General features: G+C 35.7%; 1 protein-coding gene across 1 annotated transcript; it reads left to right on the forward strand.

Moving 5' to 3' along the window:
• Positions 1 to 12,164: 12,164 nt before the first annotated feature.
• Positions 12,165 to 16,503, forward strand: LOC136810938 (uncharacterized). Its single transcript, XM_067067526.1, has 3 exons — positions 12,165 to 13,863; positions 15,774 to 15,899; positions 16,098 to 16,503. Exons 1-3 carry the CDS (start codon positions 13,632 to 13,634, stop codon positions 16,430 to 16,432), a joined length of 693 nt encoding a protein of 230 aa, XP_066923627.1. The 5' UTR covers positions 12,165 to 13,631; the 3' UTR covers positions 16,433 to 16,503.
• Positions 16,504 to 17,397: the final 894 nt, after the last annotated feature.

A 17,397-nucleotide genomic window follows, 5' to 3' on the forward strand; every position in this document is an offset into this window, starting at 1 on the left:
CAAATGCAATGCAATGCTTCGCCGCCAGGAAAAAGTAGGTAAATCGTAATTATTATCCATATAACGGTCATTAAGTAAGCCATGAAAGATTCTATTGGTGGGCAGTATTGAAAGGTTTTCTGACTCATAGTCATACCCGTGTTGAGGAAAATAAGGCGCCAGGCTTCAGATGGCTGAAATATCATCAACCGTTCGGGTTATAGGGCAATAACGTCATTTGCGGCCCGCTCGGAATTAGATTGAAGTCGTTGCATTGAAGCGAAGAGAGACTTACGAAGAGACTAAACTAAGGTGGCCGTCTTTTGCGGCTATAACTATTGTTATATTACCATTAACACCTATCAACTCTAAAGCTTGAAATTGAAAATGACGTCATTACGAAAATAAAAATGAGTACCTTAGTTTTAGAGGTGGATTCTTAACTTGAGGTCAAGATTTTGTTGAATAGCATTTTTGACGTCAATTTTGGCTGTTCAAAAGAAGACATTATCAAGTCAATCCTTTCTATTGTTAACCGGTTTGTATTTTGACGCGGTCTTACATGACTTTTATGTCCAATTTCGCTTGACTACTGGCCTATACACTGCACGAGGTTGCCCGTCAGTGACGTCAGTTGTTTCAAAGGAAAATGAACACTGCGTTGAAATCATTCGTTCATTTTTCATTTTTGACGTCAGAAATCAAAACTATTTTCAATTTTTTTTTTTTTTTTTTTGCTTTCGTTATTTTCCCTTACACTACAGTAAAACAGTGCGAAAAATCAACCGAAGCTGAAAGAAAAGGCTAACAAATACAAAAATGACTTGTTTTTTTTTGGCTATACTGAGAAATATTGCCCTCGGTCAACGCAACGACCTCGAACAACATTTCTCATTGTTAACCGGTTACTTTTTCGAAGCGGGCTACACGACTTTTTACACAATGCAATTGGTTCTTTTCGCATGACGACGGGCCTACATTGTCCAGAGTTGCCCGTCGTTAGGAAAATTCATTGTGACGTCTCTTTTTCAAAGGAAAATGAACAATGCGTTGACATCATTTCTCTCATTTTTTATTTCTGACGTCAGAAATTATAAGAATTTTTTATCTCTTTTCGCTTGTTTTTCTCGCTTTATTTCGCTATTTTTCTTGGATAAAGCGCTAAAAATCACTCGAAGCAGAAGGAAACGGTTGACAAATACAATAATAACCGGTTTTTTTCGGGCTGTACTGAAAATATTGCCCTCGGTTAACGCAAAAACCTCGCAAGCTCGGTCGTTACTTGACAATATTTCTCAGTAAAGTCCTCAATAACCGGTCATTATTGTATTAGTATAACCCTCAGTAACCGGTCATTATTGTATAATAGTAAGAAGAGCCATTTTCTATACTAATTCTATACTAACTATTTATGAGGGCAATACCGTAAAATTTTGACCGAGCTTCCGTGGGCAATACGTTTGATAGAGGTAAATATTAGTAATAACATGATTTGGAAGGTTATTCGGTATTAATAGCCCTGAGGCTCATTGAAAACATTTCAAAATATTACTGTATATAAATACAGAAAATTAAGTTTTCCTTAGAGAGGTAAACGCATCAAAAGGGAAAGACAACGAAACGACAACGAAACGATGAAGAACGAAATTTTTTCAAAGCCTGTCCTCTACGATTTCTTTACATGAAATTAAGAGGCCCCCAACATTTTTGCTGAATACCGAATGCGTGGTTGTTGAATACGGTTTCAGTACCATTTAAGACAAAAAAACACCCGAAGGAGCCGAGGGAAACATTTATGACCGCAATGATTATTCAATTTATTTATTGGCGTTTTACCGTTTTCCATTCCTCTGGAAACCTAGCGTTACTCAATACCTTATCGGTAAAAAATTCACCGGGAAAAATATTCTTCGGCAAAAAGAGGATTTTTTTGCTGGCATATTTTCTACCGATAAGGTATCTGGCACCTGATGTAGAATCCCTTTCCCACAAGCTAAAGCTTTGACTGTTAGAAAGAGTTTAAAAACCTGAAAGGTTTGGATTATAGCTCAAGTGACCTAACAACGGAATGAGGCATTGCAGAATGAGGCCCCGCCGGCCCCAATTCTGATTTTCGGGGATTATCAGGTCCAACTCCTTATTATTGGCTTGCTGCAACAAGAACAATTAAGACCGACTATCATTTCCTCTCCGGTGGGATACCGGCCTCCATCTTTAGAGTTTCAGCGTGAATTGGAGTGGATGTAAGCTACTTTAATGTCAGAAATTTTCGCGTCCAAATATTTCGCGAATCAGGCCATTCGCAAAAATCCGCGTGTTTTGATGGAATTTAATTTTGCAAATCATTAAAATTGACTTATTTCATAGGAACTAGTTTTCCCAAAATTGGATTTTCTTAGACAAAAATTTTCATTAGCAAATAAGCTTAAATAAGTTTTCTCATTTTGTCCTAATAAGCAAAAATGTCCTTTTTTGCTGAGCCAGCAAAATTATGCTATAGCAAAAAGCCAAAATATAATGCTATATCAGCGAAATCTCGACCTCAAGATAAGGATCAACCTCTAAGGTACTATTTTTTATTTTCGTAATGACGTCATTTTCAATTTCATTTATATGTGTGAATGGTAATTACGATTTACCTACTTTTCTTGGCGGCGAAGCATTACATTGCATTTGATTTTATTGAATTTATGTTTGTACAAAACTCCCTTGTAAAAGCATCTCAGTGACGTGAAATTCGCAAAGAATTCGACCTATCCTGGACGATATTTTTCAAAGGAAAAATTTGTAAATAATAGTTGGACCAAGAGATATACATTAGAATAAATATAAATATTATAAGACTAAATTAGTTAAAAATGAATAATAAGAGGCAAACAAATCAAGTATCACAAATCCACATCATAAGGATAGTGGCATAACCTTGCGGTCACGCCGGGCGCAAAACAAGGGGTTAACGATAATGCAAAAGTCTGAAAAAAATAATCTCAAAATCGACGAATAATAAGAGAGATTGACTAAAAATTTCTCCTAGTAGATTCATGAATCTCAATCTCATTCATATCAATGTTCAATTTCCTAACAGTTCTCGATCCACGTAAGCATAGGATAGCTGATCGTAGCAAGCAATATGAGAGCTTGGTTCTCAACCAATTCAACATGATACCAAATTCAATGTCTTTTTTGTCTGAGAGCTTCTTTGCAAGGGTCGTGATGATCATTTCCGTTTCTCTTCCTTGTCCTCCGTACGGAGACATAACGAACGGGCTGAACGAACCATGCTCGACTGTGATGATATAGCCGCTATGAATACGGCGCGATGGTCCGGAACTAGCTAAACTTGCTGCGAGGCTTGAGTAAGCCATCAGATCGCCCAANAAGAGCCCCCAAGTCAAACCCAAATCCACGTATTCATGCACAAATTTCTGCTGATTCACGTATTCATGCGCTAATTTTGATTTTGTAAAGTTTTGTGGCCTTATTTTTGGTGACCTTCTTATGGGTTTACCTTGACCACCAGCGTGAAGTTCTATAGCACTTTATGACCTTGTTCGACTAGTAGCGGTGACAGGTGGAAGGGGCAGGAAGCAACTGTCCCCCCAATGCTGATTTTTTACGGGGTGCCGAAAAGGAAGGGGTGCCAAAAGGCGCCTCAGAACACTAATTTTGGTGCCCTTTTTTACCTCACAAAGTTTTTAGCCTTATAAAGAGGAGAATTGTTCAAAATTTGGACAAAGTTTCGACACAAACATTTTTTAGTAAGGGGCGATAAATTACTAATTTAACTTCTAATTTGCATAATATTTTGAAGGGGGTTAGCCAAGAAAGATCAGAAACGTAGTGCTTAGGTTTTGGCCTTGATTATTGGCTAGCCTCTTATAAAGTATAAGTTTTGGGGTAAGATTGTCCCCGTCGATACAAATATTTTCTATTTATAAGGGCTCCTGCAACCAACATAAAGGGGGGGCGGTAACCAATTTTGAGTCAGCTTCGCCTTCCCCGACCCATCAAAGGAAAGACACCGAAGCGACAACGAAAGATTGACGAACGAACTTTTTTCAAAGCCTATCCTCTTACGCTTTCTTACATGAAACTAGAGCCCCCAACATCTTTGCTTATTCCGAATGCTTGGTTGTTGAATACGTTCCAGTACCAGTTAAGACAAAAAAAACCAAAAAATGAGGGCAATATTTTGACCCTATGCTATTCAAATTTTTGTTCTCTGGGCCCAGTGTGTTCCATTCCTCTGGAAACCTAACGTTACTCAATACCTTATCGGTAAAAAATTCACCGGGAAAAATATTCTTCGGCAAAAAGAGGAATTTTTTTGCTGACATATTTTCTACCGATAAGGTATCTGGCACCTGATGTAGAATTCCTTACTGTTAGAAAGAGTTTAAAAACCTGAAAGGTTTAGATTATAGTTCAAGTGATCTAACAACGGAATGAGGCATTGCAGAATGAGGCCTCGCCGGTCCCAATTCTGATTTTCAGGGATTATCAGGCTTGCTGCAACAAGAACAATTGAGACCGACTATCATTTCCTCTCCGGTGGGATACCGGCCTCCATCTTTAGAGTTTCAGCATGAATTGGAGTGGATGTAAGCTACTTTAATATCAGAAATTTTCGCGTCCAAATATTTCGCGAATCAGGCCATTCGCAAAAATCCGCGTGTTTTGATGGAATTTAATTTTACAAATCATTAAAATTAACTTATTTCATAGGAATTAGTTTTCGCGAAATTGGATTTTCTTAGACAAAAACAGTGGCAAATAAGCTTAAATACATTTTCTCATTTTGTCCAAATAAGCAAAAATGTCCTTTTTTGCTGAGCCAGCAAAATTATGCTATAGCAAAAAGCCAAAATATAATGCTATATCAACGAAATCTCGACCTCAAGATAAGGATCCACCTTTAAGGTACTAATTTTTATTTTCGTAATGACGTCATTTTCAATTTCATTTATATTTGATAGGTGTGAATGGTAATAACGATTTACCTACTTTTCTTGGCGGCGAAGCATTGCATTGCATTTGATTTTATTGACTTTATGCTTGTACAAAACTCCCTTGTAACAACATCTCAAACAGCATCTCAGTGATATGAAATTTGGGTGCAAATGTGCAACTGCAAGCCTGCCAGAGAAATAAATCTATCCTGGACGATATAGCCACTATGAACACGACGCAATGGTCCGGAACTAGCTAAACTTGCTACGAGGCTTGGGTAAGCCAGCAGATCATTCAAGCCAGCAAAGTGAACTTGTAAAGTTTGGTGTCGCTTAAGTGAACTAGTAGGTGTCGCTTAAGTGAACTAGTGGGTGTCGCTTAAATGAACTAGTAGGTGTCGCTTAAGCGAACTAGTAGGTGTCGCTTAAGTGAACTAGTAGGTGTCACTTAAGCGAACTAGTGGGTGTCGCTTAAGTGAACTAGTGGGTGTCGCTTAAGTGAACTAGCGGGTGTCGCTTAAGTGAACTAGTGGGTGTCGCTTAAGTGAACCAGTAGGTGTCGCTTAAAAGAACTAGCGGGTGTCGATTAAGTGAACTAGTAGGTGTCACTTAAGCGAACTAGTGGGTGTCACTTAAATGAACTTGTAAGGTTTGGTGTCGCTTAAGTGAACTAGTGTAAGGTTTGGTGTCGCTAGTGAACTAGTGGGTGTCGCTTAAATGAACTTGTAAGGTTTGGTGTCGCTTAAGTGAACCAGTAGGTGTCGCTTAAGTGAACTAGTAGGTGTCGCTTAAGTGAAGCTAGCGGGTGTCGCTTAAGTGAACTAGTTGGTGTCGCTTAAGTAAACTAGTGAATTCTGGCTGGTCAGTTAATTATATCTTAGACGGTGGCCCACTTTCTGAAATGTGCCATCGTCAGTTCGGTACTATCATTTTGGATGGTGTCGCTTAAGTGAACTTGTAAAATATACTAGTTCACTTAAACGACACCGACCACGCTAACGTCACCTGATCCGTTTTATCTCTCGATGCATCCCAATGTCACGCCAAAACCAACACACTTTCTTAAGTTTCATTTTCTGGTCAAGATATCTAATTTCACAATTACAATGTATAGCAATGTGCCCTCTCAGTTATTACCATAGTGGCTTTATGGCAACTCCTGAACTTGGGCACAGAATGTACGGTTACACATTTTGTGGATTGCATTGTGGAGTCACAAGAGTGCTCAAACTGCGAGCAGCGAGCAATGCATAATGCAAATGGTGAGCGTCTTAAATGAAGACTCTCCACCCAATCCAAGAGTTCTCAAACTACAAAAGCAGTGAGCCAATATACAATGTATAGCAATGTGCCCTCCCGGTTATTACCATAATGGCTTTATGGCAACTCCTGAACTTGGGCACATGATGTACGGTTACACATTTTGTGGATTGCATTGTGGAGTCACAAGAGTGCTCAAACTGCGAGCAGTGAGCAATGCATAATGCAAATGGTGAGCGTCTTAAATGAAGACACTCCGCCTAATTTCACAATTATATATTTGTCTCATTGGGATTCCTCACTAGACCTCACTATAATTTGAATATCAACTTCCCAAGAAAAAGATCTAAAGGGAAGACGGAACCCACCTAGATCCGCGCACCGCCCAATAGGCTATTTCCCGGAAATTGTGCCGGACCTCAAACACTGACCCATTTACATTTGTGGAATTATTTTTACTTTAGCGTATAAACAAGGCCTTTAAAAATCGAAGCGCTGGCTCGGGAATAGAATGACAAAATTTGGTTGGTTGATATTCTGGCTGCTGCACGTTCGCAATAGGTCATTTTGTCTCATTTTAAGCTTTCAAGTTTTGATTAATTGTCTTGGGAACTTGAACTTAATTCACCTCGGGTGAGTTAGGTGTCTATATTTTTAAAAATCACGAATCCCGAATCGGCGACCAATAGTACAAATTCTTAGGGATTCACCTTAAGGTTATAGGACTCGGTTGTGACGTACTTAAATATTAACCTAAAAATTAATTATTGAAGAAAGCGTGAATTATGACGTCGTCAAATTATGACGTCATAAATCGTAAAATAGTGCATGTCTAATCTTTGTCAAATTTGGACCAAAGATGCATTTTAATGGTGCCAAACTTTTCAAAGTAAAAAAAATATTTTTTTTCCAAAAAGTTACATTTCAGTTAGATGCATCTTTGGTTCAAATTTGGGAAAGATTGGACATTCATGACTTCACCAATGATTACAATTTCTTTAATTATAGATTTTTGGGGTGGTATTTGATTAAGTCACAACCTGATTCAAAAACTTCAAGGTATAGATGTACTTTAGAGCCCTAAGTGGATCTCTGAATCTAGCTGCTATTGGTTGCAAAAACTTAGGGTAAACAAAAGGTTTTTGAGACTTGCCCTAAGTCACTCAAGAGGTAACTCTCATCTTTTTGTTGCAAATCTATCATGTAGATGTTGTTTTTTCTGAAATCTTGATTTTCTAGTGTGACTAACTGACCAATCCGTTGATTTTTAAACCAGATATTTCTTGTAGAATTGTGACTTATATTTCAAAACATATCGGACCCGAATTTCGAGGAGGGGTGAGCGTTTTGATGGGTAAAACATGTAACTAGCATAAAAAACTTCATCAGTTTTACACGTAAATTCGGTTACTTAGTATGGTGTTCTTTCGTAACTTCTCAACCCGAAATGCATTACCCTGAGTATCAGATGTTAAGTTTTCAAAGAATATATTAACCTCTTGACTAATTTGTTGTTTTTTAATTTTTTTATTTTCCAGTAAATTCTTCAATATTTTCATCGTTAAATTTATCAAAACAATTCATGTTGTTGTTTTAAATTTGTCAAAACTTCCCAAAACAGCCGAAAAAATATTGTCACTTTATTTTTGTTTTGAATTTTTCAAATCGAAGGTTTTGTTTTGTTTTGATTTTGTTGCCCACGTACCTTCCCCGAAACGAAACGTGGTCATATTTTCACATGTGAAATATTAATACCGCAAATATTTTGATGCTCCTGATCAATCAAAACGCTGGGTTTTTTTTTCTGCGTCGGCAATAACAGAAGCTATTAACGGAAGTGATTAACTTGAATTATTATCTTAATTAACGACCCATGAAGCAATTCTTCTTGAATTTTTAATTAAAATAATTGACAATTGATTCACTCTAGTAAACTTCTCTCCTAGAATGGACAATATGTTTCGTAATTCACTTGTTTGTTAAATATCTTACAATATCTTTTTAAACATTGTGTTTGAGTAGTATAGTGTTGAGTAGTATACTTACGATCATTTTCTACCGTTTTCAAATCTTCTGTATTTTATTCGATTTAGCGTGCTACATTTTTTTTCACGTCTACTAAATTTCGCGATTGCCAGTTTTGGAAATTTTCACGTGTATTAAATTTTGCGATTCACTAAATTGGGCATTTTCAAAAAGTGGGAATAAAGCAAGAAAATGACTAATTTCGTTTGAAACGCAACGTATTGGGTATAAACATACCAAAAGTAGTAACAAAACTAGTGACAAAAATATTAACTAAGTGTAACAAATAAGTATTTTCGACTTTCGGTCTATTTTAAATACTTTTTGCGTGTATTTAATTTCGCGATTTTTTATTTTTGAAAATTTAAACGGTATTAAATTTCACGAAACTTGGTCTGAAAAATCGCGAAATTAAGTATACCAACGAAATTTTGTAACACGCGAAATATAATACCAATAATCTTATTGGTATATAACCTTAATTATATACATTTTGTACATTTGAAAAGTGCAGTAGTGGGGTCGTTTAGCATAATTTACAGGAAAAAATAATATATAGCTGAAACTTTCTCCAGACCTTCTCTATAGGATGCTTATGCCTCGGCAAAAAATCCCCTAAAATCCCTTTTTTGGGCAATTTCTTTTTTCCCAAGGCAAAACCCTAAGATCGAAAATTTTTGAACATTTCAAACTCATTTTCAGACAATATCATGTATACCATTCGAAAGCTCTCAAAAAACTATATAGAAGACTTTTAAACGGGTATAGCCGATTTCATTACCTAACTCGAGATATTTCATGCGCAAGTTCCACTTTTCGCCACATTTTGGTCTAAAATTGACCATAAATTTCATCTTATGCGTGAATTATCTCGATATTGTCTGAAAATGAGTTTGAAATTTTCAAAAATTTTCGATCTTAGGGTTTTGCCTGGGGAAAAAAGAAAATGCCCAAAAAAGGGATGTTCCACCAGTGGGACTTTAGGGGTTTTTTTCCTGGGGCATGAGCATCCTATAGAGAAGGTCTGGAGAAAGTTTCAGCTAGAAATTATTTTTTTCCTACAAACAGCCTGTACTTTTGTAACACGACCACACTATAGCACGAAACTCGGAGTAGTGTACTCTTTTAATTTTTGTGATGAAAGATATCTTTTAATATTTTACTTGGCTCTGGTTTTCATTGAGCACTCTGCAACATCAATCACAAACAATACTATATAACCTTATACAACTACCTAGTTTAACTTCCGAAGATTGTAAAATTTACAAATTACTTTCCGAAGTCTCTGTCGTGCATCGTGTATACGTGAATTTGATGCAATCTCTAACAAACATTTTTTTTAGAACATGATTAGGAAGTTAGAGTGGTAGAATAATTTTAAAGGGTTCAAAAGCTTCACATGAATTTACGAGGGAAGCTTTGTTAATGAAAAGGGATACGAGGGGCTGCGAAGGATTACAGATTTTTAGTGAAAATTGTTTTCATGGAACTTTTTTTGCTTCATAGAATATGCATTGAAATACAGTATACATGTTTATTTCTTCATTTTTCGAAATTTGAAGTTCAGGTGAAAAATTTGCTTTTAGGCTATGTATGTTGGGAAGAGTCGGTAAATTTTCGAGCAATATTCTGATCCTTATTGGACAATTTTTGAACTTTTGGATCCTCTACTCTCCCAACCTAAGTTAGAGCGCTTCCAAATAGTTTATGGATTTAAGATTTCGTGGGAATTTCTCTTTTTCTCTCAAATTGATTGTAGCATAGTATAAGAAAGCCTCGGCTGGAATATGTACCGCATTGTCTTTTCAGTTAATTGCTGTTCCATCTCTGTCTCCGAGCTTTATAAGAACATCAAGATGCTCAGTTTATTATTGGTAGATAGGTTTTGAAATTTTTCTCTTATTTTCCTTCACAAAAAGTTTTTTTGTTGCTAGATATCTTTAAATCTGTACCCAATAGAACACCTGAACTAATTTTGGATATATTTTAGGGGTATTTTGTGGAAACAATAGTTTTTCGCCAAAATTGAAATTACAAGAACTATATTCAAGATGACAACTTTCCTGTCAGTTTATATGATAAATTTTGAAGGTGCTGGTTTGAAATTTTCACAGTATTATCTTGATGCGCTCTTTCATTGATTTCTAAAAAGATTTCACTGAACAATTGAAGGCATTTCGAGGCACCTCATTAATTTTTGAGTTCTTTCAGCCCAGCCATTTGTGCTTGTTAAATTCTTAGTGTTGATTTTTCCTTTACAATGATAATGCAGTTATTAAAGACATTCATTAATTTCATTGAGAAGTAAGTTTAACGACAACCAATAAAATTTACCAAAAGATGCTACATTCTGATTTCTTGATAACAAATAGTCATCAAATACGACAGAGATAGAAAACAGAAATTCAGATGTTTTTGAAGGCTTTCTTAACACATTGGTTTGATCGAAATTTAACTCAAGTTTTAGTGGATTGCAATAAATAGACAATTTCTTCACTGAATGTCTGTGTATGCATTTGATCCAGCCACTTTTCTGGCTTATTGCTGTTGTAAATTTCTAATTTACAGGCATCAGGCTCCCAACCAAACATTTTTCAACAACTGACAATTGAATTCTGCAAGAACCACTCAAACGCTTACGAAATTGCAATTGAGAAACAATACGGTAAAATCTTGAATGACGCATTTTACAACAACATAGCACAATCAATAAGCCAAAGTATTCTTGAACTTGAGAATTTTCAACTTCTGTAGTGGGAAACCTTATATAATGTCCAGACATTATTTTTAGGGTGTAGCAAAATTCTAACAATATCACATGTACACTCTTAATTCCGACTCCGAAGGCTTTTGCCACTACTCTGTAACTATTACCAGTAGATAAACGCCAAATAGCAACTGCAACCCGTTTTTTCAAGAGGAATGGCGTCACGTAACATTGTGTTCTGTCGTATCATGGGCCGTGTTACTATGTTAATGATTTCTTGAAATGTTTGTGGACTAACACGGAATTCCTTTTTAAATAATTCAGCAGCAATTTGATTATTTCGTATCGCCCAAAGATTCCTAAACCAGTTTTGATCATAACAGGTCATCCAATATCTCCTTTGAGCCATTCTGAGGAGAGAAGAAATAATATCAGTTGGGTTTTCAGTTTACTACGTCTGTAGTAAAAGTACAAGTTTTGTAAAAAATTTCGCCGACGCCTTTCTCTATTGCCTTGAAAAACTTTACTTGCGGCGTACATTGTTAAAACATTCTCCATTTTTGTCACAGAACTGTCATAACAGGCTTCCAAAGACAAGTTTTCGGTTACTGAGGAAGAGTTATTAAATAGTTGCTACGCAAAATTTCACGAATAAAACAATGGGAGATTAACGATATTTCAATTTGGTTTAACTTTCAATGGATAGAGTTTGTGTTTCCAACATAATCGGGATTTATTTAATTGATTCTTTTGTTGTCGAGTTAACGACTTCGGATTATCCTTCTCTAATCTGTCAGTGGAAAAACACCCTGATTGTAGCATAGTCTGTATAAAAAACTCTGGTCTGGAAGCCTTTTGTTTCTTTCCATTGTTTCTTACTTGAACTTGCGTTTGAGAAATTAGTTTGTTTTGTTCGCTTTTTGATCATGTGATTAAATCTTAAACCAATCCCAAGAGGAATACTTGGTAACGTGATCAAAAACTGAGCAAATCGATTTTTATCTTTTGATATTAACAAAGGAAAAAGCTAACAATAAGCTTCCAGACCAGAGTTTTTTATACGGACTATGATTGTAGATACGCAAAATTAGTTCCACGAAAACTAGTTACCGCGAAAAGTCCCTTACTGTATGGCAGATTCTATATATTAATACGCTTAAACGTGTGTGTTTACAAAATTTTGTAAAAAGGTTTCGAAAATCTAACAAAGCTCTACAAAGCCTTCTCTTCATGCGTTGAACCATTATCTTTTTGCACTTTAAGCAGATTTCCTACCACTAGACTAACTTTGAGACCCCAAGATACTATTTTCTATTCACCGACTTTTTGAAGCTTGATGGGTTAAAATCGACTATGTTCCCAAATTTTTTTTGTCATTTTCTTAAAGAATTCTTATTCAGATGCTCTTTAAAACTTTCTGTTTACAATAACGGCTCCCTATCACTTTCAAAACTTTCCAAAGTCTCTCAAAGTCAACCTCGAATGCCCAACCACGATGGCTAGCCACGACGGCTAAGAAGATCTAAAATATAGTTTGGCTAAGCCATTTATTTAATTGTGGTTAAAAATTGCAATGCAATGTTATCTTCTTTCTCCTTTATTTCCTAAAATCAAAATCAAATCATCAATCGGTGGCTATCTTTCTTCCGTTAGAATTTTTTAGATGTGTAGTGATTCACTGGAATGGGACACGCAGCGTGCGACGCTGCGCATACGGCTAGTTTATTTTAAATTGACTCCAAGTTTTACAAGTAAAAAGAAATTGACGAAAGTTATCTTCTTATAATTAATACGTCGTTATATTTAATATCTTTCTTTTAGGCGCAGCTCTGATGACTTGATGACATCTTGTGCCGTAAAAACACCAGATGGATCGATGAAATTCAGGATGGAGCTAGCATATGACAGTCATTGACCGCCAACTGATTAAGGGTGACCATGGTGAATTTATCACATTTGGCACTTACGAAGAACTAATTTCTGCCTGATGAGCTGATGGTGTAGCCCACAAAACATTGGAATGTTAAACATTTTCTGTTAGGCTAACTATCCTCGAATCTGAAATTTAAAAATCGCAATGGCAAATTTGATGAAGAAGAAAATAAAGACTTTAGTGAAGAAGGATATTTCAACTTTGAAAACCTTATTTTCAGTGAAAAAAAAAAATTTTGAAAATTATTTTTCGGTGGATGGGTTTATCTTTTACCGAACCAAAAGTTGGTTTTCGGAAAACTTAAAGTTCATAACATCATTTTTTTGTACGGGAATTAAATTCTTAATTACTCTTAACAGATTTGATTTAAAAAATTAAAAAGACAGCCTTTTGTCAAAAGTGTCAAGGAACCTAAATTTCATAAGAGTTTCAATTTCAAATCCCAAAACTAATTTTTCGACTATGGTCAGAGCCCTTAAACAAAAGCCGCAAAGATAAGACTAAACATTTCCTTTTCAAAAATTATGAGATAAAAACCGTAAATTTGTTTTCTTAAAGTTCTCCCTGTATTCATGACTTACATATCAAAGGGAAATAAAACAGACTTCTTTGTGTCAAAACAAATATAAGACATATTTTCTCTCATGTTAAATTCAAGGGGTTTGAAAAAACCGGGTGACAGGGGTGTTATCCGCACATAGAGAACTATCGCAATAAAATCCTGCGTCTAACACACACCTTTTTACAATATTTTAGAAAAAAAATAGAAAGGGAAAACATGTCGCGACATTGCTCGACCTTTGTTTTTGGGTTCATCGTTGTTCTACTGATCATTAGCCTAGTAGGAATGGCGTGCAGTGCTGCTACATCATTTTGGTTCACACAATCTTATTTGAATACTCACATCGGTTTATGGGAGTCTTGTACTGATATTGCTTGTCTGGACCGCAAAAAACACATCTTACGATTTGAAGATCATTTTTTCGTGTCCAACAGTATTAAAAATAAAAGTAAGCCATTTTCTATATGGACCCAATAGTAGAGGGCATTTTGTAAAATTAATGAAAATTTTAGCTCGAGAAAACGGAGACCTGTCGTATATTTTTGGAAAGCCCCCAAAAAATTAAGATTGGAGCTATATTGCAAGTATAGGTGTTTTCGAGATATTAACCCTTGAAAACCGTGTTTTTCAGCCAGAAACAGCTATTTTGTCCAGTTTTTGCGCTTTTTGAAGCTCAATATCTCGAGTTAGGTACTGAAATCACCTATACTTGCAATATATCTCTAATCTTAATTTTTTGAGAGCTTTCCGAAAAATATACAACAGGTCTCCGTTTTCTCGAGCTAAAATTTTTATTAATTTTTAACCCTATGATTTTTGCCTGAGACCGTCATATTTGTCCGAAAATCACACCAAAGTGTCCGACAAAAAATTGGAAACATTGCAATTTCGATTCCCCTACCCCTTAGCTTTCCAAAAATGTATAACAAGTGCTTCTAACAAAACATTCGAGCGATTGCAAAAAATCGAACAAAATTCCCCCTACTACAACTCTTAGCATCCGTAGCATCATGTGGTCGTTTCGAAAGTAGATAGAGTTTTGAGATTTTTGGGAGGGAGCCAAAAGTTAGACTTGTAAAGAAATGGCAATTTCCAATGGTCCATTTCGACGGAAATAGTTGATTTTATTGGATAGAGCATAGAATTCTGAATAAGTATACTTAAACATGTTCTTTACTCATACCAAAGACTCTACCTGATAGAATTATGAACTTTATAAAATGGCTGCATTTGTTTAAATACAATATGTTCTCTCCGTGGTATCGGTCATTTTCGTTGCACCCAACTCTTTCAAATCGTCAACTTTCAACCCTTTTTGGGATTTAGAAGTTCGTGGGTCCCCTCTCAAAAAGTCTTAAAGACCTATCTACTTTCAAATTAAGAACATGTAGTTGCATCACACGTGAAAAATGCTACGGATCGTAGGGCGGTGTGTCACTATAATACACAATATCTTCCTCTCATTCCAAGAGTTAAAAAATACCCACTTTTAACTCGTATTTTTGATAAAGTTGATTACCATTATCGGCAGTAAACTTAGTCGGGCTTAATTTTAGTCGGCCTTAATTATTAGTCGGCGCTAATTTTAGTCACCTCGTCAACATTTAGTCACTAAGGGCCGACTAATATATAATGAATAATAGCGGACGAAATAATGAATTGTAACGGACGTAGTGATGTGGTATGTAAAACAGTTTGTTAAGGAAAGCTTAATTATAAACTTTTAATTTGGCCCAAATTTTTAGTCGGCCCAAATTTTTAGTCAGCCCTAATTTTTAGTCGGCCCTAATTTTAGTCACCAAGCCAAAATTTAGTCACTTAGGGCCGATTAAGTTTTGGCCGATAAGGTAATAGAAAATTATGAAAAGATTATTTTCAGTATTTTCCATCTCCGTAAGCAAAGTTTTATTGAATTATAGCGAGAATTTGTGCTCTGAAAATCCAAAAATCTGCTCAACAATTTTTTTTTTAATTTATGAGTAGTGGGTTCTTGAAGTCTATTTTTCATTTTTCATACATTTCAGGCCCGGGGAGGTACTGGATTTGGTGGATGAGGGAGATGTGCGGACGGGATCTCCGAAAAGAACCCCTTAGAAAGACTTGTTTAAAAAATGTTTTTGAAAACTGAAACTACTTTGAAATTTTCTAAATTTTGTAACCCTAAAAGAGGCATTGGATGTTCAAAAAACCACTTTTATAAGATGAACCATAGTATAAGAAAGCCGCGGCTTTCTTATACTATGGATGAACCATCCTCTCTTCTTTCTCTATCCCTCTATGTACAAACTTAGAGCTTCGACCCCTATCCTTCTATATTTCAACGGGTCGTATGATCATACTTCTTTTTTTACGTTTAAGCGTTTGATTTAGTGATGGTGTTGTTGATGGGGTCTGGTTTGATGTCAATTCTATCGCTTGTCATGTGCTGCATTCAACATCCATTATGCCGAACACTTTCAGTTTCAATATTGTCGTTTACTTCAGGTAAGATCTAGTATACATAGTAGGTAATAGAATTAAGATCCCTTACGATCCCTTACGAGCTTTTCTGTTCTTTGAAAAGTAAAAAAAGAAGCATGATAAAATTTTTCATTGTCGCTAAAGATGAAATTGTAGAGAAAGGTAAACTGTGGTGTTCGAGGGAATGTTTGAATTTTAGAACATTTGTACTTTCAATTTTAGCTGGTTCATCAATCGCTGCTATAGTGCTTTCAGAAATATTAATAAAACGCAAACTAGACAAATCAAATTTGTACGAACATGGTTGGTCGGCTATAGTGGCATGGGTTGGAACAGGCGCGAATATGTTAGCATTCTTACTGTGCATGTTCATGTGTTGTTGCTGTTCACCTAAAGAAGGATACGATCGCCGCACGTCTACTCCACAGGAAAATGGAGGCTTCCACTACACACCTAACGATCAGTATAGACAAGCTTATTCATCAATGCCCCAGCGATCAGATTCGTCAGGTAAAGGGCACGGAGGAATGGAGAACGCTGGTTATCAATTGAGATAAAAGAAGGAACAGAGCTTTAATAAACAGACACAAATTTTGTTATTCTTAATAAAATATACAATTTCACCATACGAGGGATTCACTTTTTATTATCATACTTTAGTTAGGGGTAGATTAAAAATTGAGGAGAAAATTTCTATTTATTATGAGGCCCCCAAGCGTTTTGCGTGATTGATAATTTGATGGTCCCTATAAAACAATCAAGACTATACCAAACCAGTCTCATTTAGATTAAAGCACCTTTTTTTTGTTTTCTAGAAATAAACGGTGCTAACTTGTTTTTTGTGCTCAATATATTATAGGAGAGAAAAGGCTTATTTCTTACGGAGTAAACAAGCACACCACATGAGCATACTTATTTTTCTTGAAAGCATCTAGTTGTAGTTCATAAAAACAAATCAAACCTTTGAGTCCTTAAGGGAACTAATTTTTGCGTGAACTAATTTTCGCGGAACTAATTTTCGTGCTTTTGGGTGTCTACCGCAAAAATTAGTTCCATAAAAAACGCAAATTTACCCTAACACCGCGAAAATAAGTTCCGCGAAAATTAGTTACCGTGAAAACAAGTTCCCTTAAGGTGATACCAATATTTAATAATATTGATTATCTGGTGATACCGTACTTACCTATAATCCAAAATTTTCTTAACAATCAAATCGATCTGATTAATGAAGACTTAAAATTATGATGTAATTGAATTAAAAAGAATTTGATTATTAAGGAAGATTTTGGATTGTTATAGGTAAGTAATGAGCCATTTTACCAAGGAATAAAATCAATCAACTCTTAATAGATAGAACAAAAGGTACAGCTGAAGGATAGTTGTCTAATTTTGAGTTTCAAAAGAGTTTAGCAGGGATGCGTGTATCTTTCATTTTGAGCTAGTTTTGGTGGATAAAAATGGAGAAAACTTTCTAGTCTTTGAGATTTAGATGAGGTTAATCTGACTTCTAGGTATTAATTAC

The sequence above is a fragment of the Clytia hemisphaerica genome, unplaced genomic scaffold, assembly GCF_902728285.1.
Source record: "Clytia hemisphaerica strain Z4C2 unplaced genomic scaffold, Clytia hemisphaerica genome assembly, whole genome shotgun sequence".
NCBI lineage: Eukaryota > Metazoa > Cnidaria > Hydrozoa > Leptothecata > Clytiidae > Clytia > Clytia hemisphaerica.

Coding starts and splice junctions, on each gene's coding strand:
- LOC136810938 (XM_067067526.1), top strand. CDS start 13,632: ATGTCGCGACATTGCTCGACCTTTGTTTTTGGGTTCATCGTTGTTCTA. Junction 13,864..15,773: donor CAACAGTATTAAAAATAAAA/GTAAGCCATTTT, acceptor TTTACGTTTAAG/CGTTTGATTTAGTGATGGTG. Junction 15,900..16,097: donor AATATTGTCGTTTACTTCAG/GTAAGATCTAGT, acceptor TTTCAATTTTAG/CTGGTTCATCAATCGCTGCT.